Consider the following 26,245-nt stretch of genomic DNA (forward strand, 5'->3'; position numbering starts at 1 on the left):
GATGCATTCACAGTAAGAAAAGAGGAGGAAAAAAACTGTATGCCTTCCCAGAGTCCACCCTCTTCTTCAGCCTCTAACCTCCCCTGTTTCTCTATTCCACAGTCAACTGATGCTCACTGGGATGTAAGGGCAGTATTTTCTAGCCTCCCCCCCCCTTCCCCTCCCTCCCCTCCCCCCCCCATGCTTTTTTGTCTCGTTTTTCTCTCTCCCTTTTTCTTTATCGCTAACTTGTGAATGGCAGCCAATCAGGGGAAGAGTCGCCTCAGCTTCAGCCTCGGTGACATCCACCGCCAGAAGTGATGCACGGCTAGAGAAAGAGAGAGGAGGGGATAGAGGGAGAGAGAGAGGGAGAGAGAGGAGGGGAGGGGGAGGAAAGAAGGGAAGGGAGGGAGAGAAAGAGAGACACAGACAGAGCAAGAAGAGATGATAGAAAGAAAGTGTAGAGGAGGAAAGGGGAGAGAAGCCAGAGAGCGGGGAGGAGAAATGGAGCGAGGGAGGGAAGAGAGAAAGAGCAAAGCACAGAGCGAGGGAGGGAAGTAAGCAGGAGACTCTCTCTCTTTTCCACGCACACACACTCACACACACTCCCATACACATTCGCACCAGCTGTGCTGTTGTCAGTCTTGGAATGTAAGCACTGCCGTGAGGAGTCAGAGTCTCCACCGCTAAGCACTGCTAAGGAGTAGGAACACAGTACCGTGCACTCAGTGACACAGATGGATGCTAAGCTGTGAGAATCAAAGGTAAGGGCTTTTTCTGATTAATGTTTAAGGGTATATTTATATTTTGTCTGCTCTCAGACTCCAGGGGATGATCTGCTCCTTGCACTGTGACAAAGCCAGACTAATGCAGCAGTGTGGATATCTCAGGAAAAGAAGTGTTGGAACTTCAAAGAGCTAGAAAACAGCTGAATCAAATTAGCTGTATTTTATTTTTTGTATACCTTAAAATGTTTTATTATTTTTTTTAATTTTCTTGAATGTACAAGGAAGACTTGAAAATCAAGGAAACTTCACATTGTGATATCCAAGTAGATTCCAATTTTTTTTGCCTTTTTACAAATGAAACTTAAGGATCAATTAGGGTGCTTTCTTTAAAAAAAATTTTAAAAAGCTTTAGCTTTTTTAAAATTCATTATATTTTTTGACATTGTAAAATATTCAGCCCATGACACCTGTCACACAGGAGATAATATGTACCTGTAAGATACTATGACTATGTAAAATACTTAGTAGTCTGATATCCAAACTTTGTCACTTATTCTTAGTGCGATGTTCTCCATACTGTGCACCCATGGTTGCCTGCATAGCTTATATGCATGAGTATAGCCTATGCATACACCTAAGTGCACTTCTGCTGTATATATGACTCTATGTGTGTGTGTGGAGATGTATTTGTCTGTCTGCTGAAAGCCAGTGAGTGCGGCTCACACTTGTGATGTGGGCAGATTTGATGGAGAGGCACTGTACCATTCATATCTCTAAAAATGCATGAAGGTGTTTATGATGGTGTTCGAGCACCGCAACAAGAGCAGCCAACAGTGTTACAGTGTACGTATATGTGCATGTCCTCCACAGCACAAACTTAATCCAACCCTGACTCTCTTTTTCAGCCTTTCTAGCAGCAACAGCAGCAGCCTACTCCCTCAGTGTGTTGCCTCACACGCAGACGGCTTCACAGTCACCAAAGTGATATATGAGGGTTTAGTCGTGTGCGCCAGGATGCCCGTGTAACACCATTATTGTTTAGTGCAAATTAGCCACTAACACGGTCCCTGAATTATTGTCAGCTATGGAGCGACCTTTCAGCATTAGAATGAAAAGAGGTGGAAATCCATTCTCCCACAGAGGCGAAGAGGCTCTCATGAGCATTTGCAAAGCTGGCTTTAAAGAATCAGACATGAATACATATTTGAAAAACACTACATATGTTCAAACAGAGAAGCAAGAGTGGGAAGTGAGTGCATTTTCACAACAAAATGGGAACTGTAATAAGCTCGCTTTGAATTAAATTCTAGTATTTGTAATTTCTTTCCGGTCTCTGTCTAAAATGACTTGGTCAGACTTTCATTCCTACCTAGTTACACTCTCCTAGATGCATCTCAGCATAAACATTTTTTCCTCTTTTAATCTCTTTTTGTTACCTTTTCATTGTCAACGCACCCTTTTCAAGAATAACGCCCCTGCATCCACAACCCCCTTAGAGTAGCTTTTCAACACGGAAGTGTGCACTGTATCACAAAATTGCTTTGAGGATTTCAAAACATGAGTAAAGCTTGCTGAGGTTTGCCAAAGACTGCAGCCGGCAGAGGCCGACTTGGGAAGGTCTAGGGCTCCACCAAGTGGAAGTTTGCGCAGGTGCAGCAGCTTGGTGCATCAACGCCCCTCATGCTAGATTTATACTCTGTCCGTGCTGCTCTGTCAATACCGGCAAGCAATCACTGGAGCCACTCAAACTGCCAATCACATAACACTAGTTTCTAGCACCAACCTCGCATAAATGGTTAGCATTTGTCACCGCAAAAAATACAGCATTTGCTTGCTATAAATCATGCCCTTGGACAAACAGTGTAAGTACAAAAGATCACCAAGACTAATCATGACACCAGTTCGATGACCTTGCCGCCTTCCTGTGCCCTCTCTCCATCTTAGTCTTCTCTTTTTCCAATTACTCCACCTCTGCCTGTGTTTATTCACAGCACTTTTAAAATATATTCACGCGCAGAATTCCTTGATTGTGCAACATAAGACTAGAATTTTGATGGGGTCTAAAAGTCTGTGGTTTCAAAGTGGGTCAATATTGGTGTAGGAGGTAGGAGGTTTTGTGTAGCTTTTGTGTAGCTGAGTCTTTATTATGTTGTCCTACCCTTATGTAACAATGCATCTATTCATGGATAATGTAAATGTATTGTGTTACTTTGGGGGACTATTTTCATTTGATAAATCAATGTCATCCAAAATGAATTTTTGGTTAAGTAGGGCGGTTTTCAACTCCTTTTTGTGTCTTATATCTTCACTAAACAGCTAAATCCCTTATATACTTATTAAAACATGGCAAGTCTATTCACTGCAGACATTTGCAGTAAATAGTAACCACAGTCATATTCAAGTGCCAAAGTTTGCAGCAATATTCTCCCATGTACAGAGGATTATCAGTTTATTATGCAGAGAACTCTTAAAGAGGTTTACTAGCCAGACCTCTGCTGCATATTGCATCTATAATTATTGTCTCACTAGCGTCAGAGAATAAAAGTGCAAGGTTAGCGTGCTCGGTTTGGGCTTCATGGGCAAGCCTGCATGTTCAATTTCGGGGGCATAAAATTTTACACAGACTAATGTGCAAGCCTGCGCTTTTCTAGGAAGCATATCCTGATGAACAGCTAGTTTATATCTGATCAAAGATATTCTTATTCAGCAAAACAAGAATGTATAATTTGCAGATTACAGAAACGGAGCAGAGCAGAGCAACTGCCAGACTGTGTCTTAGCCAAGATTAAGAATAACAACCCTAGACAACACTTAAAAGTAATTCTGTCCCTTCACATCTGTGTGCCTTAATGCCAAGCCATATAAGCTGCCTACAAGTTAATCTAATCATAAACAACTTTTTCTTAATAAACTCCACGATTAAATAGGTTGAATAAGCTGGGATAATTTAGTTTGCGTATATAGGATCTGGCATACATTCAGCATGCTCGCTCATCCTTTAATGGAGTGTTTGGAAGAATTCTGAAAAGAAACACTGGCCTAATGCTTAATAGGCACACCACATCAAAGATTAATATCCAGAATGCTATTAAAACTCAAGGACAGGCTGGGATGATAATTAGAAAATGCAATCACAAGCATCAGACTAGATTAATTGCAAGGCGGCGTTTCCTGATTTCGGCAATGCACGTGTCACACTAATGTCACATTATGAGCAAGAAACTAACATGAAAAATGTAGCACATCAGCAATTTACCACAATATCTACATTTCATCTCCATTACTGCGGCAATACTTGGAAAAAATTAAAGTCTCTGTACTTGCAGAACGCTGGATTTCATTCATATGTGCAGCCTGTTGTTCAACATCTTTATAGTTTCTTAAAAGCTTTGGGTCAGTCCTACCATGTCAATGAAATTTGTGTTAGAGTTATTACATAGTTTTAATAGCTTTCTCCTCTACCTCATCCATATATCGTATACATTAAAAAAAACTTTGATCAGTTATTGAAGAATTACTGTTGACGTAACAGATTTCATTCATTTAAACTCCCCGAGTCACTGAGAATAAATACAATGTTTCAAATTAAGATCTATCAGCTACATGTTTTGATTTTCTATTCATAGTACTGCGTGTACTTAAATTTGCCATTTCGCTATCATCATTAGAAACATAATACTAATTTGTTCCCTGACATTAATAGATCCTTTGTTCATGTGACTTACTTCACAGTCCTTTTTTAAATTCTCTGAACAAAAGCAGAGGCATCGACTCGCATGGGCTTTTAAACAGCGTTCCCTGAGGTACACAGCGAGTGCGTGCTGGGGTAACTCTCGTACCTTAACCTTTATAAAGGGACACTGCTAAATGGGTTCTTTTAGGAAGAGAGGTAAGATTTATTAGGATTAACTTACAAAAGACCATCAATTATGCATAGACACCCAAATTACCTATCAGGACCAGTGAGTGGGGACACAGCCTTTAGTGAAGTATTGGAAGAAGACTGCCAATAACACAAAATACCTTTTCACAGGCACAAAGCCTGACAGACACCTGGGGATAATTTTGGTGGTTTGGGAAATTCTGTGTATGTCTATATGGATTTTCTCCTTTTGGAGTGCATCAAAACATCTCCAGGGAATAAAAATCTATGAAATTAGCCATCAGTAAAGGATGCAAAAATTAAGTAGAGCTAAAAATTGAGAGGAAGTGGGTAAGGAGGGTTAACTGGATGGAAGAGATGAAAAAGACAGACTTCCCTTTAGCAAGACGATCCATTTATACATATGTTAGTGGAAGTCTGTTCTGCAGCTGTAAAATGTAAGTGAACAACTGTGAAGCAGAACATTAAAAAAAATCTACAGAGGATGTTGGGGTAATATATTTTGCTCATGTCAGAAGCATACTTCTCCCAGAGGTGCCTGTATTAAGCTGTTTAAACATGCTCACCGTCTTTGAAGCATCTCATCAGTGTTTGCATATCATCAGTAATGCAAGTTATAATTAGTAAAGCGCACCACAGTCCTTTAAGATGCAGGGTGTGGAAGAGATATGTCTGATTGTGAATTCTACCATATTTACTAAACTTAAATTATCTGCATCTAAAAAAAAAAATATACAAATTTGCTCCGGCTGATTACAGGAAGATGATTTCGATAGGATGCCAGTGTTGGTAATAAAGGATGTGGAGTTGCCCATTGAAAAATTAATAGGACATTGCAAAGTTTCCCTGCAGGCTAATCATTGCTGGCTTAGTGTGTTTCCACTGTAGTGAAAAAGCGACTAAAGTCAAGACGACCACTGCTTGACCACTCATACATCACTGGTGTTGTAGTCCCTCCATTAAAGTTTATGTAGTTTTCTAAAGCACAAGCCACTTTGTTTGTTTGTTTGCTTTTCTGGCCATCACGATTGAATGACATATTTCTAAATGCTTCTGGTCTCTGGGGAATGTTGCTGCGATGGAGACTTAAGAGTAAAAATGTAGTACTTGAATAACTGCTTCCAAGAAAAAAAAAGGAATGTCATTAAACCCTATCACATAATGAATATGTCAAAGTCAAAGATCATTTTGATACAAAACAAGAAGCACGATTCATTAAACTGAATTTGATCTTGACATCCACTCCATTGGTTATGCACTTAGATTACCGAAGTCATCTGGTGATACATTTATTATGTTTATTGTCTTGAAATTCTTTATACTTCATGCCTTTCATTTATCATTTACTTAGAAGTTTGTCAAATCAGTTCCACCACGTTAGCTTCATCTCTATTTTTATCATTAGATAAGTTCAATTTTAATAGAAAAACATATACACTCTTTTATGATGACACTATATTAATTTATTCTTAAGCTTACGGCTCTTAGACAAGCCTCAACATTAAATCATGGCTTTGAAGCTTTTAAGGTGATTGAATAACTAGTGCAGCTCTTGGCCTTGTATAGCAAAATCTGAAGGAAATCTGAAGGAAAAGTCATTGTACACAGAGTACAACGGCTTGCAAAGCTGCTGTTTTCACAAGTGCACATGCTATTTGACTGTTTTAATTGTATACTGTCAAAGTGATAGATAGGTGTCATGGTCTTTTTCTTGAATACAGTTTCCTCTTTTCACAGGGATCTAAAGGAGATCAAAGAAAGGAATACAATGTCTGTTCTGATGACACCACCTTCCAGTGCTGATCCTCTCAGAAGCTTATCACCATAATTCGGAAGTCATTCAGGACATTTCCCAGCTGATTGGATACCATGATAACCAATCAAGTTCTGCTGCTCCTCATGCTCTCTATCCTCTGGCCCACTATTGCCCTTCCTTTTGCGCCTGGGAATATTGGGAATCTGTTTGGGATGCCAGAGAGTGATGGTAAGATTCTTCAGCGGTCCAAACGTGGATGGATGTGGAATCAATTCTTTCTGCTCGAGGAATATACAGGAAACGACCATCAATATGTTGGCAAGGTAAAACGTCCAACCACATTGTAGACTAATTATAGGAGTTTTAGCTTGTCGAAGTAGTGTTTGATGTAATTGGCTGAAGATGAATGGGCTGCCAGAAATCTGGCTGTTACAGGCACAGTTACTGGAGCTATCAGACAGAAACAAGTGTACACAACCTCACTTGTTCCATGGTTTTCTTGATTACCCTGTGCAGTGTAAACATACTATTACAGCTAAAATAAAAGTACAGATTTTTTTTATGTGGCAGACAGCATTAATATAACAATAACATCCCATTTTAACAGTAATACCAAAAACAACCATTTCTGGCTTTATAATAATTTTTGTGAGATCATAATGAGACAAAAAGTCAAAGCATATAGAAGCTGAAACAGCCTGTGGACCAGCCTTTTTCAACAATATGACCATTCCTACCTTCAAATTTGAGGAGGCAGGAAATGGTTATTTTGTTGAAATAGGCATGGATGTACAAGAACACAGTGATGGGTGATACATAATACAAGAAAAACAGAAATAAAAATGAATAGACAGTGGCACCTACTGGAGTCAAACTATGGCATTTGTACATGTGTTCACCATGAAACTAAGGAGCACTTCAAAATTCGTATATGAGTTTATGCAGCTTGTTAATCACCAGCACATAGAACAAGTGCAAATTTAATATCAACATCAGGTCAAGACCATAGCAAATCCAAGCCAAACAAAAACATGAGACTCGGCTCCTGCAAGACTCTCCTAAGAATCGCCCCAAAAAGTTTTGGGACAATGCTATTCTTCTCCACCCACCTACTTCAGACAGTTCTTTGTCAGCTCACCCGTGCTAGCACCATAAAGACAGGTGTGATGGGGAGCGTTGCAGTTATCAACTCAAGGGAGGGAAATGAGGTGACTGTCGACAGCCAATTTTCTAAGAGGAAGCTGGCTTTCATCACACACCTCATTCTCTGGAGTAAACAAGTGTCTTGTGCAAGGTTGAGTACGGGGGATATGACAACTTCTTTTGCTGAAACCATCATTCTGATGTGGTGAAGAGAAAGGAACAGTAAAAATAAAAAAAGAAGAGAGGGAGGAAGAAGAAAACATATCAATCAAGAAGGCCACTGAAATTCACCTTGTTGTATTATGTGATGAAGCAGCAGAGGAAATGCTAACTATAAATGGGGCCATCCAGTGATATGTCGGTGACTGGTGTGATGTGGCTTTTTCTCGACTCTTTGATGCTTTCTGGCACCCAACTTCTGTGGCATGACAGCAATCACACTCACCGGTTCCGCACTCCTCCTGTGTCCAATATCATTCACTATTAAACTGTCAGAAAAACATGAGCCTATAATAAATTACTGGAGGGGGAAAATAGGGCAAGCACACGCTGCCATTCTGCTTTACAGAGGAAGCTGACACAAATCACTAATTCCATCAGTTTAACCACAGGGAAAAAACTGTGATGGTAACAGAGACTGGTAAACAGACAAATAATAAGTTAAGATGAAGGCACATAGCCTTTAAGGAGAGTTTAAGAGTGAACAAGTTAAAAGATCAATCAATTAGTTGTCTATGAAAAATTAATCAGTGCCCTACTTTCAACCCTACTTTAATCACTAATTTTTCTCATTTATCGAGCAAACATACCAAGCACCCCCTGGGCCCAAGTCAGTACAAGAAAGCAGGACCAATGCCAAAGATTATATAGAAAGATATACAAAAGACTGATACAGAAAACTGAGAGAGTAACTCTGACTGTTCAAAAGATGGACAGGAAAGAAAAACCCAAGAACTGCAAATAAAATAAGAAAAAAATATGAAAGATCAAAATAACTTAAGACCCTCTGACTGTCGCAAGAAACTGAATGAAAAACAAACAAGATCATATGGAAGCTAAATAACAGAAACAATGCCAAAGATGGAAAGGTCTATATGAAAGATACTCTTAATATACGACTGCAACCAGAGACTGACAATAAAAACTGAAAGGAAAACTGTAAGACTATACAAAAAATGGCCCAAAAAACTGACCTATATAAAAGATTTAATATAGGACAAAACTGATATGAAAAAACGGAAAAACTATATGAAATACAATACAAAAGACTGACAAGTAAAACTGATGGTGATAGCCTGATAAAATAAAAAAGAATGATAAGAATGAATGACGAACAAAAAAAGAGCAATATGAAAAAAAGAAAAATAATGAAAGATTTAGCTTTAACACAAGACTGTAAAAGAAAATATGAAAAATCACAAAAGATGAGGAGAAAGAAAGAATGAAAGAAAGAATTGGATATATAGATTGTAACCTTACAAGACTAATACAAAAAAAATGTGAGACCTTAAGAAAGAGACAGACAAAGGCAGATAAACAGAAAAACAAAGATCAATCAAAAAAAGCCGGATCAATGTTAAAGGTAGAAGTAAAAAATAGACAAAGAAGGACAGACAGACAGGTATGAAGGGAAGAAAGAAAATGTAAAAAGCACTCCAGTACCCAGCACAAAGCCACCAAAGCCTCGATGGTCTTTCACATAAAGATCACTTAATGGCCTTTGTAGCGCACTGTAGCAGAACTTGTTTATTTCACATTCAATCAAAGCTCTCCAATCAGCCCCCACACACTCACTAACTCTCACTTGAGGTTGATTTCTTGGTGATGGCAATCAAATGTGATGTAAAGAACAGTCTCACACTCGTATGCCTCACGTCTCAACTGAAAAGGAAGCAGTGCACGGCTGCAAATGCACTATAATAAATGCAGATGATATTGCTTATCAGGACTTCAAAAGACACGCAGCTTTGAGGCTTACATAATGAATAGTGCAGTCAGATACCTCACAGGATGATGGAGACAAATAACTTCATTATTAAAGTCGTATTTTCAGCCAGATTCGGCAGCAGTTGTCAAGTTGCTAAAAAGCAGAGTGTACTTTATGTTTTTATATATTCTATGTAGCGCGAGTGTGTAGAATCCAAGTGTAAATCCACCAAATCTCATTTTAACTGACTTTCATGGGGGCATTAATGAGTGTGAGCACTCACTGTCTGCAGCTGTGGTGCCCTACTTCTTAAGCAGGGCTGTGAAGTGTGAACGCTTGCAATGCTGAGCAATACAAGCGCAAACTTTGGATTGTGCAGCATATGAGTGGTGTGTCTGAAGTGAACAAAATCCTATTAAATGCTCGGTACACTGCATTGTTTTTGTGCCTTGTAGACAAAATGTGCTGCCTAAATTAAAACTTTCAAGGTAGCTCACTTTGTGGTGTTAATATTTTGACAATAAGTATCCTTGGCTTTTTGAAAGGCCTTGCTTAACACTCCTCTGCATGAATTTTGCCGAACCTGTGTGCGTTACAAAAAACACAAAGCGCAACAGAGATACTGTAAGCTGTACCTCTAACCAACATATTGCACATTATAGTACATGGCTCTAATAGTAAAGAATTCCTGCCTATGTCTTAAGAGACGGGGGGAGAGGAGGACGAGTGATTATTCTGTAACCGTTCTACACTCTATTTTGCTATCTCCTCTTTGCAGCACCAAGCAATGCTTACCAGAGACCTGACAAGAATTGCCAATGATTTTGGTGCTTTACTGACAATTCCTCAGTGTTTGTGCAAGGCGATTTAACTCATCAAGGCTCTCTTCTGTGCTTCTGTTGTAAGGCCTTGAAAACGTTGTGTTTGTGCTGCAAGGCCTTGAAAGGAGAGCCACTAAATCTCTGCAAATATAGTGTGGCAGTGCAAACATTAGATTTTGTAAGGGCTGTGTGAAAAACACTTTGTGCCACACTTTCTCGAGAGTGTCAATGGAAGTTTTTCTTTTTTTTATAGCTGTACTAGATTTACGCTACATGTTAGATGCAAAGCCTAGCACACTTGAACTGTGTGCTTCAAGAAAAAACACCCCTCATGCCTCTCTCAAAAAAAAAAAAAAAAAAAAAAAAAATATATATATATATATATATATATATATATATGATTAAAGTGCATTACAGTACTGAGTGCAGTTTCTATAGGACATCCCAAAAGAAATAAAATCCTAAAATCCCATGTTCTTGGCTCATTGCCTTGCTGACAACAGGAGAACAGAAACACTATTATTTTTAGATGCTGTGGTATCTTTTCCTAACATTGCTTACTTGTGCAGAATCCCTCCTTATTTGCAGTTCCACTAAGTCAGAAATCTATATGGCCATGGGGAGAAAATGTTTCTTTTACCCATGGCTATGAAGGGAACGTTATGTCGACATCCAATAATTGGCACAAGTGCACAGGGAAAGGGCTTGGGTGGGGGGTGGGGGTTCAATTTAGACTAAGGGAAATATGTAAAATACAGGGCTCTGCAAAGACTGTAAAATTCCTATTATCTTTGAGACAGCTTGGCTGCACAGGTTTAGGCTCCTTTGATGGCTCATTGTTTGTTGTTTTTGCTTCTCAGCCTTCTTTTAACTGGATTAACAAACAAGCCTGAAAAATATGGTAATAATCAGATGAAAAAAAAATGTGAGAATATCATGAAAAGATGAAAAAAAAATGCAATTGCTGTGTGACATGGTCTGAAATTGCGCTGGCCTAATTATCACAGTGTTAGCACACAAGAGTATGCGAGGAGTCACAGTTTTGAATATCAATAATGAAATATGTTCTTCTTATGTTGCACAGGATTCCAGTGATGCGTAGTGAGCTAACCCTCCTATAACCTATATGCCAATATATGAAAAATTATTTTTAACGATAAGGTGACTGTGGAAATATAGATTCTTTTTGAAGAGTGCAATTGCGCATAGCCAACATATGAAGCCTATTTGAATGCAAAAATTCACACAAACAGTTTCCTGGCTGCTAAAATTACACTGTCATTCATAGTCAATAGCAGTAGCAGCTTTCACATCCATAACACATCTTAAATCCTTGGTTCACTGGCCTATGGCTCACATTCACCAACAATGAACAGACTGTCTCAGAACGCAAATATATGTGAAAATTCAAGCTGACTGATATTTCTCTTTAATAGCCTTTGGATAATAGAGATCATCTGCTTGAAAATATTTCCCCACAAAGTGCCAAATGCTGTGTCTATTGTTCATCTGAACTTGACAGCATCTTGTTTTCACATGCATCCTTATTTATTTTTTAATTCTACCTGAGAATAGCTACCACTCTGGTAATACATTTCTGATTTCCATCCGGAGTTGTACTGTTGACATTATTCTTCCAACTGCAGGAAAAAATAATTAGTTTCTTCACAGCATGCAGATATTAATATTAATAAGTTACTGACGTACATTCTGTGTCCCTAACTACTTGTCATTTAAAATGTGAACCCATGAGATAGTGCTCTAAATATATCTGCTGACAGATCCAGTACAGTAATGAGCTTGAATCAAGTGTCTGTCACAGTATGCCACCATCGTCTGTGACACTTAGGAGATGCTTCAAGGTGATGGATAGGTCAGAGGTGACTAATTTTAGCAATTGTTGCTGTGGGTCAGGTTCTCATCATTTTTCAAAGGCACAATCTGGAAGAAAAATCCACGACTAATTTGATTTGGAGTAATGGAGTGCGTCACACTTGATACTCTGGGTGCAAAGGCACCATTTTCAAAGACTGAACCAGATTCCTTCGTGGGTTTCAACAATTATTTCACAAAGGAACAAAAGTCAAAATTGGCAAAAGAGGAAAAACTGGCCAACTTGAGAAAGACGAGGGCAATACAAAAAAAAATCATTTCCCTCCTACCAGTAGTGCATGCAGTGGTTTTTTTTTTCTTGTTTAAAGTTAAAGAAAATCTAATTAGGGAGAAATGTAGAAGCAAAGTTCTCTAGATCATTTCCAAAGGCTTGAAAAACTAACAACAGCAACTACATTTGATGTTAGCAATTGAGAAGCACTGTTGTTATTGTATGGAGAAGTGTTCAAAAGTAGAATTAAATTTTAAATAGCTTTGTACTTTATCGCCACTGGTTACACAAAATCAATGCGTCTTACTGAAAGCTGAAGCTTTCTTGTCAGCCTGAAGTCCATGACGGAAGAGTGTGCAATTCCTCCAATTACACACCCATACAACATAACGCAATTTGTACAGGTCTGTCTTAAGATTCGTTTCAATTTTTAATATGGATCTCTCTGATTTTCAGCTGCACTCCAACATGGACAAGGGCGATGGCAACGTGAAGTACATCCTGACTGGAGATGGGGCAGGCACCTTGTTCCTGATTGATGAGAAGTCTGGGGATATTCACGCCACAAAGAGGCTGGACAGAGAAGAAAAAGCCATGTACACACTGAACGCAAAGGTTCTGGACAGAAACACCAATGCAGAGCTGGAGCCTGACACTGAATTTAATATCAAAATTCATGACATCAATGACAACGCCCCAAAGTTTGCAAAGGAAATCTACTTTGCTAGTGTGCCTGAAATGTCTGAAGTGGGTAAGTTATGGTTCGTTTAATTTTAACACTGATTAATGGACAAAATTAAATCAACAACTGTTAATTGGCTGGATAGCTACAAAATAAAACTGGCCATTTGTGCTCTGAAAAATCGCATCCCCATTGGTCTAAACAATTAACTAATGATCATATTTAGCTTCTAAATCTATAAGGAAAACCATTAGTCCACATTTATTTATCTGAGAATTGATGCCATTATAAAGTTAATAGAATATGGCAAAACAATTTTCAAGCAATGCAGAAAAAGCAAGCCACTATTCATCAGTCAGCTGGTTTGGTTTAATGTGACGCTGTGTTCACTTTTTTCACAGTTATTTGCTGTTTTGCGATTGTTATTCACGCGGTCAGGCTCATTGGGCATTCATAACAAGTAATGCCATTTGCCATTTTTAATAGGCGGTAGAAATATTAAAAGTTTAGATTGTCACAGTCTTTCCAATTAAGGATTTGCTTCATTGCACTCCACTTCATTCCATTCAAGTAATATAAATAAGCCAGTTGGCATGAATATAAACAAAGCTTACGAAAGTAATGCATGCAACTTGAAATCAATCCTCAATTATGCAACCACAAATTAATACACGGGAACAATCAAGGGTAAATCAAAACCCAATTGCCTATATGACAAAAAATTATATTCCATTTGGAATTCATAATGCATTTTTCTTAGACGTCCTAGCTTCAAAGGATGGCTCAGTGTCTGAACACACTGGTTAGCCAAGTCACCCAGCTATAAAAAAAACCAGCAGCCTCCTTTTATACTATCAGTGCTGGGACTAAGTGGGACAGATGTTCGAGGGTTCATTAGTATGCACGGAGACCGTTAGACCCAAACAGGACACGGCAGAGGTCTCCTGAATGCCAAGGACAGTATTCGCAATGTAGCACTACTGAAACGCTTGGGTGGATTATACAGGACTTAATATGGAAGTGATTTCAGTGACAGCATATCTGAGAGGAACTGAGTTCTTTCGAAGCTTGAACTTTTTTTTAGACACATCTTTAGAGTCCCCAGTGTATGTGTCCTGGTGGTAATTAGTAATTGCAAACACTCTTTCAGTCGCATAAAAAATACATAAATAAAAATGATTTAGTTGAGTGGTAATTGTACCTAGACGAGCATAAAAGCATGTCAGTTGTACCTTTATCTCTCCACACTTTGGGCTGTTAACAGAAAGGGGGGGAAACCTTTTCCATTTTTGGGGGATTATTATTATTATTATAGTTTCAGCTTCTCATAAAATATTTTATGACAGTAATTGGTGTGCAAAATGGCTACGGGCTGGCGTGTCATTAGTCAAAACTGCATGGCATGAATTGAAAAACTAAATGTGTATGTTATTACTACATCTTTTCATACCAGGTTTGATTTATGAGACAGAGAGAGTATTCTTTCCTTAAGGCTTGACAAACCATCATTTTTTAGTCTCACTGCTATTTAAATTAGACCCATTACCTGGGTTTAATCAAAGTAATAATTTTGACTGTGGATCCAGATGAGATCTAATCACAGTCTGAAAGTGTAGGTTATCAATTTTGATTCACTGTTTAGTCACTCGCCTATCTCGGCACGCTTGCTTTTTTGGAGAAAATTGATTTTGTTCAGAGGCCCGGTCGTCGAATAAATACGAACAATATCAGGGCACTGATGGCGTTAATAATGGTCACTTTGAGCAACTGGCTTTCTGGAAATGAGTGTCAAATTTGCAGAAAACTTTCTCTATACAAATGGAAGTAAATTTCAAAAGTTGACTCAGTTACTTGATCATGTCTTGTTTTAATAAGCGCAGTAACAGAATCAATTAAAATTGACTTTCGATGTTTGTTTTGCAGGTACATCTGTTGTCACTGTAACTGCCACTGATGCTGATGATCAAACATATGGGAACAGTGCCAAGCTTGTGTATAGCATTCTACAGGGACAGCCCTACTTCTCTGTGGATTCTGAAAATGGTAAGCCAAACGCAGCAGGATCTCTTAGAAGCAGCTTCTAATGTGTTGCAATGTGTGTGAGAATTAAATCGGAAGAAGGGGGATTCATCTGACTCCCAGGGTTATTAATCCAAATAAGTGCAAGATTGATTTCTTCCACTAATTTCAGCTGAAATTTCCAATTGTGTTTGTGTTTGGCTGAAAAAAGTGTTCATGTTCGAGTTTTCTGTCAGGAAAGTAAGAGTTTAATATTTACAAGAACACTGCGGTACTTGTAGCCATGTAATCTTTCATCTTGCATATATCATGGAAGAAACCAAACATTTTGTCTGTGAGTCATAAAATATTAATAAGACAAAACCTTTCAAATCCATTAGTCCCATTATTTACGTACAGCATTTCTAAAATTGGATATAAGTAATGCCTGACATTTTGGGAAGTGGGCTGATAGGCTGTCGTACCAAACAGAGCTAGATGGGACGATCAATGTCAATTTCATCTCTAAGCATTCACTCAGTGTCAGATGGAAACAGAGATTGATGCAACCAAGCCCTGTTAAAGCAACAAACAACTGCACACTGTCTTATTTACAGAGCGATTATCTTATAATTCAAGAAGAAAATGATTTGAGAAAGTTCGATCACAACAACTGGGCTCTGTATTCACAAAGCAGGTTAAAATTCCTTATTTCCAACCATAAGCTGACCCTGAAAGGTATTGTTCTCAACAATGTTACAGAGGTTGTCACAGAATTTATTTCTAGTAAGTAAAACCAAACTAAAATTACATTTATTAAGGACTTTAAACAAAATGCTTATATTGTGTAATCATAAAAAAGAAAAGAAAAAACAGAGAAAAGTACTGCATCGTGCATCTGGTATACAAATGTAGCACTTCTGACACTAAAAAAACATTGCCAAGAAACATAATCCGGGCAGCAATTAGATTTCCCTTGGAAACTTAATTGGCAAACTAAATCAGAGGCATATAAATGTAATTTTCTAGCAGACATGGTTGCGACAGAGACAGAATTGATAATAATCTCATCGCATTTACAGTAAGAGAGGAAATAATTTCTCAAAATAAAATGTATCTTTAAAACAGCAAAAGTGGTGACTAACTTTTTCTTTTTTCTTATTTCCAGGCACGATAAAGACAGCTCTCCCTGGTATGGACAGAGAAGTCAAGGAAAACTACCAGGTTGTGATCCAGGCTAAAGACATGGCTGGGCAGATGGGAGGGCTTTCAGGAACCACTACAGTCAGCATCACTCTCTCTGATGTAAACGACAGTCCGCCTCGCTTTGCGAATCGTAAGAGGCCTCCCTCTTGTACTTTATTGTTTTGCAAAGCATTTTAAGACAAGAGTTTTGTATCTATGTACAATAAAAATGATCATGGATTAATGAAGCAAGCACGCAACCAAAGATTTACCCATTTAATGTCATGTTTAGATTCCTTCCGTGTGACTGCTGTCGAGTCCACAGTGATTGGAGCTGCTATTGGGCGAATTAAGGCTGATGATCCAGATGTGGGCCGTAATGCTGAGATGGAGTACACCATAGTTGGTGGTCATGACAGTTTTAATATTATCACTGACCAAATCACACAGGAGGGAGTCATCATAATAAAAAAGGTACCTCAATTCTATTTCATCTTCTGTTTCTCTCTATTTCTTATACTATTTTATATGTGTTTTCCACAGTCACTGTTCAAGTAACCAGCTAATGTCATAGCTGTAACATCAGACAAAAAAAGTAGTTACATTATTTCACATTTTGTAATTGGTTTGAATATTCCAGATTTGGGAAAAAGTTTGAAATATAGCCCAAAAGTATGGTTTTGATTTTAATTTGACATAAGATATATAAAATATCTAAAATAAAGATCATTTAACTTCAAACAGTAAGTCAGGACAGCATAGTTTCAGATTAGATATTAGTTAGCAGTTTTGATGTAAGAAGAATATGACAGCCTATTTTTGAACTGAAATGTAAAATCACCCTAAGGTAGTAAAAGGAATAATATAAATATTTGTGCTACAAATTCTCTCAAAAGATCCCCAGATCAGTATTCCTTATTTGGATTTGTAACCTAGAATTTGGAATATGATTAAGATAAAGGCAGACAAATGAAAAGCAATCAATTGCACATCAAAATCCTGGAGGCAGATAGTTTTTTTCCCCCTTTCTTTTTAAATGGAAACGTCTACAGCTTGACTTCTGATGTGCTTTCATCTCTAGCCACTGGATTATGAAACTAAGAGGGACTACGAGTTCAGAGTGGAGGTGAAAAATACCTACTTGGATGCAAGGTTCATCCATGGTTTGCAATTCAAAGACTACGCCACGGTCAAGGTAACGGTAGAGGATGTGGACGAGCCCCCAATTTTCACCAGGAACCCTTACATCATCGAGGTGCACGAGGACACGGCTGCTGGCAGCTTCGTTGGTGTGGTATCAGCCAGGGACCCAGATGCTGACAACAAGCCAGTCAAGTATGCTACAGGGCTCAGAAGTGCTGAGGCCTTACACTGTGCCAGACTCTTTGAGTAAAATGCCAAATAGCTTTCCTAGCCTACAACAACAAATTCCCTTTCATCTGGAATTAGGTACTCGCAATTTTGTAAACTTGCAAAACAATCAATGGCCTGTTAAGCAAAGATTTCCTAACCAGCCAATTGGGTGTAATGCTTTATTGTAGTAATTTGATTGTTTCAAAACTCATTGTCCCAGCTTTAATTATACCAGAATAAAATCAATGCAAAAACAAGCAACACATGGACGAAATACAAAGTCTCCTCTTATCAGTTTTATAGAGTGAGGATTAAAATGTGCCCACTTAGTTAAATCTAATCCATCAGCCAAGCCATGTGTCAGTGTAGAAGGGGGGGAGAATATTATTCATGGGTCCCTCCTGGTGATTTCCCAGTGGAAGATGGCGGCAGCATTGTGAAGTGAATACAGACTGTTTATTTCCCGGAATTATGTAAGCCCTCTGTGGCACTGCACAAAGTCAAAGTGAAAGAGCCTAATTTGCTGTATCGATTCACACAGCTCAGCGCCGCCGTTCCACACATATGGCGCCTGCCCATCTCTGACACAGAGATATGCTGCTCTTGGCCAATGCCACATGGCGTATTGTGTTGCATATTCCAGTTTCACTTGTGTATGAAAGGTGACTATGACAAATGAGCAGGCTCACAGAAAGATGTATCATCTTTTGACAATGGGGAGCCTGGAAAGCAGTTTCTTTTGCAGGAATTAATGCACTTTGTAAAACACAATTTTAAGTAGATAAGGACGTTAGTGTGTTTTTTCTCATAAAGACAGCCCCGTGCAAGCAGAATGACTTTTAACTGGTCTTCATTTTACAACAACAATAACACTAATCTGTTGTAGAGTTAACATGATTTGGTCTGTTTGGAAATTTGTGAGCACTTCTATCTCACTGGTATGAATAACTACGTTATTTCTTGCAGATACTCCATTGATCGACACACAGATCTGGAGAGGCTGTTCAACATTGATTCTGTGAATGGGACCATCACAACACTGAAAGCACTGGACCGAGAAACATCCAAATGGCACAACATTTCTGTGGTGGCTACAGAAATAAGTAATTGTTGTTTTTGATATCCAATTTATAATAATAATAATAATAATTTTTCATCTGTGCCGTAAATAACTGAAATTATTTTATGTAATCATTTTAGATAATCCACGTCAGACAACTCGAGTGCCAGTGTTCATCAAGGTGTTGGATGTCAATGACAACGCCCCCGAGTTTGCCATGTCCTACGACACATTTGTCTGTGAGAATGTCAAGGCAGGACAGGTATCAGTGGTTTCCGTCATTATCATGGTTTCATGGGCAAAATAAGGATATATATAAATGGCACTGAAGCACAGGGTCAAATTCGTCAGCTGCATATATTGCATAAGTATTCACACAACAGAAAATACTTAGATGCGACTGTGTTCCCAGACACAATTTTCATGACACAATTACATTTAAATCTGCTGCTTGTATTGGCTTGGGATGCTGTTGGAACCCTGCTTTAGAACTACTTTATTTATTTGGGATAGTGTATTATCCTGCTGGAAGCACCTGACATGGAAATTTAATGCTGTTTACATCAAATTCTGACCCTGGTATCCAAATTTTGCAGCAGAAATCAAGACTCATCAGACCAGGAAACCTTTTTCCAATATTGTAATTGTCTAACTTTAGTTGAGACAATGCGAAATGTAGCCTCAGTTCGCTAATCGTAACTGATGGAAGTGGTGCCTGGTATAGTTTTCTGCTGCTGTACATTCAGAGATGCTCTTCTGCATACCTTGGTTTGGTTTGAGTTACTGTTGCCCTCCTATCAGCTCAAAGCAGTCCGGCCATTCTCCTCTGACCTCTGGTATGAACAAGGTATTTTCTCCCAAAGAACTGCAGCTCACTGGATAGTTTCCGTTTTTTAGAAAATACTATGTGAACTCTAGGTTATACAGGAAAATCCCAGTACATCAACAGCTTCTGAAATACTCAGACCAGGCCATGTATCACAAACAACCATGCCATGTGGAAATTCACTTACATCACCTTTCTTCCCTATTCTGATACTGAACTTAAGTTGGTCATCTTGACCCTGTCTAAATGTCTAAATTTAGAGTTTGAGTTGTAGCCATGTGAATGGACCAATTCTCATCCACACTACTTCATAATTCATATTTGTGCTTCATTAAATATCCCAAATCCTGAAACTGACAAATGTCTTAAAAGTTATTCCAGTGTTTTACGATATTAATTGCATATATTCATATGCTTTCTAATGCGTTGCCCTAACCTTTTGTTCTGATTTTTTACAGTTGATTCAGACAATAAGTGCTGTTGACACAGATGAACCTCTCGTGGGACACAAGTTTGTGTTTAGTATAAGTCCCACCAATCCCAATTTTACCATTGATGACAGGGAAGGTAAAATATTCTTCTCTTTTTTTACCATTTTTACTCTTAGAAATATGCATAAATACATCCTCATTAATAAACAATGATTCAAAATCAAAAGCCTTGTGCGATTACAGGGTTTTTTTCTGATGTTGTAATTTTTGTACTCTTTCTTGAAGAGCTCTAGTTGATTGCCAATTATCTTTCACTGCACAATAAACACAGTGGAAATGCCAACCTTCACAGTCAGATATATTGGACTGCACTGTGTTACAAACAGATTTTAATTTTTTCTGCCCTACAATAGAAAATATTTGCTTTTCAAGAAAGTGGAAATGCTCATGAAGCTTTTCAAACAAGATATGCAATGGTTGTTCAGTAGCCATGCAGTAACAGGTCTGAAAACTTTACATGTTTTTTCAGTTTTCTCCATTTAGTCTAAGACTTTAAATAATGGCATGTATACTGTAAGATAATGTGACATAACAGACTCATAACAAGGACAAATATTCACAATTTCAACAAACAAACACAACTTCATACTTGGACCAGGTTACTGTGCCTTTGAATGAAGATGTCTATAATTACCTAATAAGCTGCAATTTGCTCTTTTATAATAAAAGCCTTTATTTACAGAAATAAAAAGAAAGCTATTCTAAAATCTCGTCATTGACAAGGTCTGAATGTTTCCACAGATAACACTGCCAATATCCTGACACGGAGGGGAGGTTTCAGCCGCCGTGAGATGAGCATGTACCTCTTGCCTGTAGTGATCTCTGACAACGACTACCCCATTCAGAGCAGCACCAGCACACTGATCGTGCGCGTGTGTGCTTGTGACAGCCGTGGAAACATGCAGTCGTGTAACCCTGAGGTCTTGCCCTTCTCAGATGGTCTCACAACTGGAGCTCTAGTGGCCATACTGCTCTGTGTCATCATCCTTCTCAGTAAGTTCACTCTTGAGTTCAGTTCAGTTTTATTTATATAGCACCAAATCACAACAGCAGTTGCCTAAAGGTGCCTATGAAATCTGTTTTTTTTTTTTTTTTTTTTGGGGGGGGGGGGTTTTCTCTCTGCTTTTTGTGAGTCTAATGAAAGAAGTAAAAAGTCTTGACCAAAAATAATAAAACAATAAATAAATATAATAATAATTTTAAACTAACTTCCCTTTAGGGTAACTAGCCAGGCCTGCTTTATTGTGTTAGTGACCAGTTTGGTCACTGACAATGGATGTTCATGGGATCATGAAAACTTTAACTTCTTATTCTTGTAATGTTTGCTTCTTCATTTAGGCACAACAGTATTCAGTGCAAATAATAGCAACTCGGTTCTCATATTCAATTCAAGTCAGTGAAAACAATTATAAATCATTCAAAATAAAAGCAGCTGCAGCTCCATCTCTATTACCGTATTTTAACAAGTTGCACAACTCTATAAAGTAGGGGTGTAACATATCTAGTTACAAATGAGCAAAAATCAAACAGTGGAAAAAAATGTAGAAAACCAGTATATTTTTAAGTATCCACTTGATGGAAAAACACTGAGGGTAAAGGTGTATGTACAAGGCAAGACATTATTGTGCTTTAAGTGTAATATAGGGGTGAGATGTGAGCAATAAAAGCAGTAAGGAGACTTTAAAGTGAGATTACTGTGAAGAAAACAATATAATATTTTAAGCAAATAAGATCCAGGTAAAACCTGCTGGGAGTAAAAGATTTTCTGGTGGAAACCCAGAAAACCACAGCATCATCAGGTTAGCTAAAGAACATCTGTTGCCATGGAAGAACTCTTGGTTTATGAGACGTGGCAACAAAGAAACTGGATTTAAGAAACATTGTTACAAGTAAAGCACTTATTGAAATGAACAGAATTCTGGCTGATCCTACTTTTATTCATTGTTTTTTGGAAGAGGTCTGTGAAGATTTTTTATTCATTTGTTTTTTTAAATCGAGGCTTACCTGTCTTTGAAGGTCACATCAAACCCATTGGTACACATGTTTAGTTATCTGTCTACTTCTTATCCAACCTCATTACCATTGCTACCATGGTTATGTTGAGAACTTGCTGTTCTTTTGGCATATTAGCAGTTACCATAACTCCAAAATGCAAAATTATCACCCCAGGCAGGCCTTATACGCATCATGCTGCAGGCAATTTTGGCTGAAAAAGTCAATAACATGGACCAGAGTGCTTGTTTGCTCAAGTACATGCTGTTAAGTGGCCGCATGGAGTCGAAAAACCGAATCTCTCTTCTATCACAAGGTCTGCCATTATAAACAGGGAATTGATTAAAAGGTTGGACTCCCAAATTTTTTTCCCTAAAAGATGCCACTCTATCTAGGGACTCCACTTTGACTGGCAGCAGCTTAGCATCTTAATATGTTAAAACAATGATTAAATCCTGCACTAAAGAATAGCTGATTTAAGTATTTCACAGTCAAACATTACAGATTGTTTTAACAATAACAGAGTGAAGTGCCTCAGTCTACTTCATATGAGCTGGCTGATGACCATAAAAAGCTTGCAAACCATAGTGAAGATGGCTTATACAAAAAAGGTTTAAAATAGAAACCTGCCTTTGTAATACCAGTGACCATGTTCCATGCAAACAAATGTGGCCAGTACAAGGATGCCACACATCAGCACTTAAACCAGGTGGTTCCAGTTGTCATGGAAACTTAGTTACGTGTTAAACTAGTGTTACTAAATGAGATGAAAACGCTAACACCAAAAATACCCACTGTAATGTTCTCCTTAAGGAGAATTGAGGGTACAAAGTAGCTTATTGAGAACACAAGGAGTTATGCAATTTTAGACATTTGAACAGACTATTACATTTGGTATGGATAACAAATAGAATCAAGGACCCTGAGAAAATCTTTAAAATATCTTAAATTATATAACTGGTAGCAAAGTGCAACATGGGGTCTTTCTGGATTCCTTTTAAAATGTGAACAATCAAACATAATTACTTTTGTCTCAAAAAGGAGTACAATGGTGCTTCTAGGCACCCTTCATTAAGACATAAAACCACTTAACTAAACAGTCGGTATTTCTCTGGGAGGTAAGGTTGTATGCTCCTTCCTAAGTAATAAAGCATTTCTTTCAGAAGTCCTTGTGATCCGCAGTCAGGGAACAGCAGTAGCAGTTCTACTGAGGAGAATTTTAAAAAACATGTAGGAGTATTTTTTTAAGTGCATGTCCAATAAGTAATGGGTTTCAACCATCACTGAACCTTACCTCCTCTGTCAGCATAATACTTGATAGAAGCACTTAAGGCTTAGGATTCCTTGCAAACTGCTGAGGGCAAAATAAAAGACAAGTACAGATCTGTCCTCATGAATGTGTATGTGTTTACTCCTCTGTCCCTAACCTTTTTCATGAGATGAATTTGACCCTTTTCCTCCTTCCTTCTGTCAAAATATTGCTTTGGAGTTTGGTGTGTTCCTCGAGTGACTAAATTTCTAATACAAGCTACCAGATTTTCTTGTGTCTGTCTGCTTTAATTCCAAATTTTAAATTCTGTCAGGGCAGACCGCATTGCACAAATTTAGTGTGCTGAAGGTTAAACTCTGCACTCTCCTCTTGAGCAAAATATCATGACATCTGCTCATTATCCAACACTTTTCGCGCTTGAAGCTCCCTGACAGACTGTCTCATTCACCTCTGCTTGACTCCAAAAGACAGGCACTGAGCTGGAGCAGTTCGTCATAGCTGGTCCATATCTTGCTGCATCTCCTTAAAAAATGACACTGGTCAATCACAAATGTTCCTAAAGTACACTACTCAGCAATATAGCCTGAAGGCATTAAAATTAACGTCCAAGTGGGATCCAAGTAGAAAACTATGCTACCTGTGTTATCTTTTTATCTGATGAATAGCAGGTTAATTTAAAATAATACATTTCTTCCAAAACTGTCACTCACTGAAAACATGCTCACTCTGCAATCTCCTATTCTCTTTTACTACTGGGGAGAAAAAAAGATGAGGATGCATGTTAGAGAATGAAAAAGGGTCCTCTAACCATCGTGCATTTTGTACAGTGAATGTAACATTCAAGGGGGAAAGAAATAAAAAGCTTTTTCACTGAATCTTCAATAATAGGAGGTGAATGCCTGAGGCAGTGTTGAGGATTTGTCACTGGTAGCAAATGTGTTTCCCCTATGTGCCTTTGCTCTCCTGTGCTCTTTAATGCATGACACATGTTCGGAGGCAGACATCTTATGCTGTGCTTTCTCTCTCTGCATTTCCCGCTGATTCTTGTGTAGTGATTGTGGTGCTGTTTGCTGCCCTGAGGAGACAGAGGAAGAAGGAGCCTCTGATCATCTCCAAAGAGGATGTCAGAGACAACGTTGTCAGCTACAACGATGAAGGGGGTGGAGAGGAGGACACTCAGGCCTTTGATATTGGCACGCTGCGCAACCCAGAGGTGATGGATGCTAACAAGCTACGCAGGGACATCATACCCGAAATGCTGTTTCCCTTTCGGAGGACATCACCTATAAAGGATAACACGGATGTCAGGGACTTCATTAATGGGAGGCTTCAGGAGAATGATTCAGATCCAACAGCACCCCCTTATGACTCCCTGGCCACGTATGCTTATGAGGGCACTGGGTCACTGGCAGAATCCCTCAGTTCCCTGGAGTCCGCTGCCACCGAGGGGGACCAGGAATATGATTACCTCAGCAACTGGGGACCACAATTCAAAAAGTTGGCAGAGATGTACATAGGGAAGAGCCCTGGCAGAGAAACTTAGACAAAGATAGTCTCTCTTTTCCAAGTCCATGCTTCTCTGTCTGTTTATCTAGCTATCTGGCTAGCCAGCTATTTGTCTAGTCAGTTAGCTAGCCAGCTAGTTGACTGTCTGTCTGCCTATCAAGCTATCTATCTGTTTGTCTAGTTTGCTAGCTAGCTTGCTAGTTAACTAGTTGTCCATTTGATTCTCATAAATGTGTGTGCAGGCACAAAAATAAACACACACACACACACACACACAGACACAGACACACACACACACACACACACACACTTAAACAAAAATCACTGCTATCCACATGTGGATGCTAAAATGAAAATTAAGACTTGAACTGTGCAGAATTTTCTCTTAATGGAGATACAGTATAAATCTCAAAGTTTTACTGTTTTTGGTCATAATCAGTAAAGATGCCTTTGAATTTTAGGATTTTTTGTGAACAATGATGTGGACAATGTGTTTTGTAATTGACATGAGCGATAGTAGTATTGTATACTATCAATGTTTAATGGTACCGGACTGGGTTTGGGTGGGATAGGGATGGAGTCGAATGGCTTTTCGAGCCAGCTCCATTAAATACTGTACATGTACAAAATGTTTTTAACGATGGACATCCTATATACTATTTGCTATATCTGTTTGACAAGCAATGTTCATGTGAATGGTTGGTGCAGTTTATTTGTCAAACTGTGAATTCATTTCATCATATAGGTGTAACATGTAATGGAAAGTGTATGTTGTAGAAAACTGTCATACACTGAATTCATGCTGTTTGAATGCTGAGTCATATTGTTTTATATTTATATTTTTATACTTATTTTCTTAATAAAACAATGTAAAAAAGAAACCACACATTTCCAGTTACGTAATTTCAACTAATGTGGTTCATTAAACTGCTTTTGTGATGAAATACAGAAATAACCAGAGAACTGTAGCTATTCACTGAGTAAAAACATGTTGGATCTGATATTGACAAACTGTCTGAATTGAACAAATCTGTAAGAGGTACTAAACTGGGCTTGGCAGATATGATGTGTAAAATAACTGACAGTGTAAGAAGCGGGTAGTTGTGCTATAAATCACCATCCTGATAAATCTGTATTTGGAGAAATATGGAGTATTTAGAAAAGTACACAATTCAGAGACTCACTTCTTCTGATTTTCATTTGGATTTTCACGAAAGTTTGGATTTGAAAATGTATTTGGGTTTTGTTTTTTCCTTTCCCTTGCGGGCAGCAAACTGCGTTTTCCTAGAAACATTACACCAAACTCTATGTAGTTTATTTCACACTGATCTGCATTTTATTTTTAATAGAAGGTAACAGTGGGTGGCTTTGGAGAACCTCCCATCAATGTCTTTCTTATGTTGCTTCATTAGGTTACAGATCTTAACACCTACAATCTCACTGCTGTAGTGCCAGTTATGTAGGTGCCGTCCTACTTTTAAGCACTTTTCAGTATTCCAACCACACCAAGAGGAAGTACTTGCAAATTAAAACAGTTGTCA

At 38.4% G+C, this 26,245-nt stretch overlaps 1 protein-coding gene across 1 annotated transcript; it reads left to right on the forward strand.

Moving 5' to 3' along the window:
- The first annotated feature begins 489 nt into the window (after positions 1-489).
- Positions 490-26,245, forward strand: LOC146701660 (cadherin-10-like). The gene is made up of 12 exons (XM_085467951.1): positions 490-743; positions 6,328-6,669; positions 12,798-13,092; positions 14,947-15,066; positions 16,190-16,357; positions 16,499-16,680; positions 17,288-17,541; positions 18,526-18,662; positions 18,760-18,881; positions 19,904-20,012; positions 20,678-20,929; positions 24,251-26,245. The coding sequence occupies exons 2-12, from the start codon at positions 6,460-6,462 to the stop codon at positions 24,739-24,741; spliced, it is 2,340 nt and encodes a 779-aa protein (XP_085324077.1). The 5' UTR covers positions 490-743; positions 6,328-6,459; the 3' UTR covers positions 24,742-26,245.

Source organism: Copadichromis virginalis, linkage group LG9 (assembly GCF_057382275.1).
Source record: "Copadichromis virginalis isolate Kocher_CV1m ecotype Utaka linkage group LG9, C_Virginalis_male_GT1.1, whole genome shotgun sequence".
Classification (NCBI taxonomy): domain Eukaryota; kingdom Metazoa; phylum Chordata; class Actinopteri; order Cichliformes; family Cichlidae; genus Copadichromis; species Copadichromis virginalis.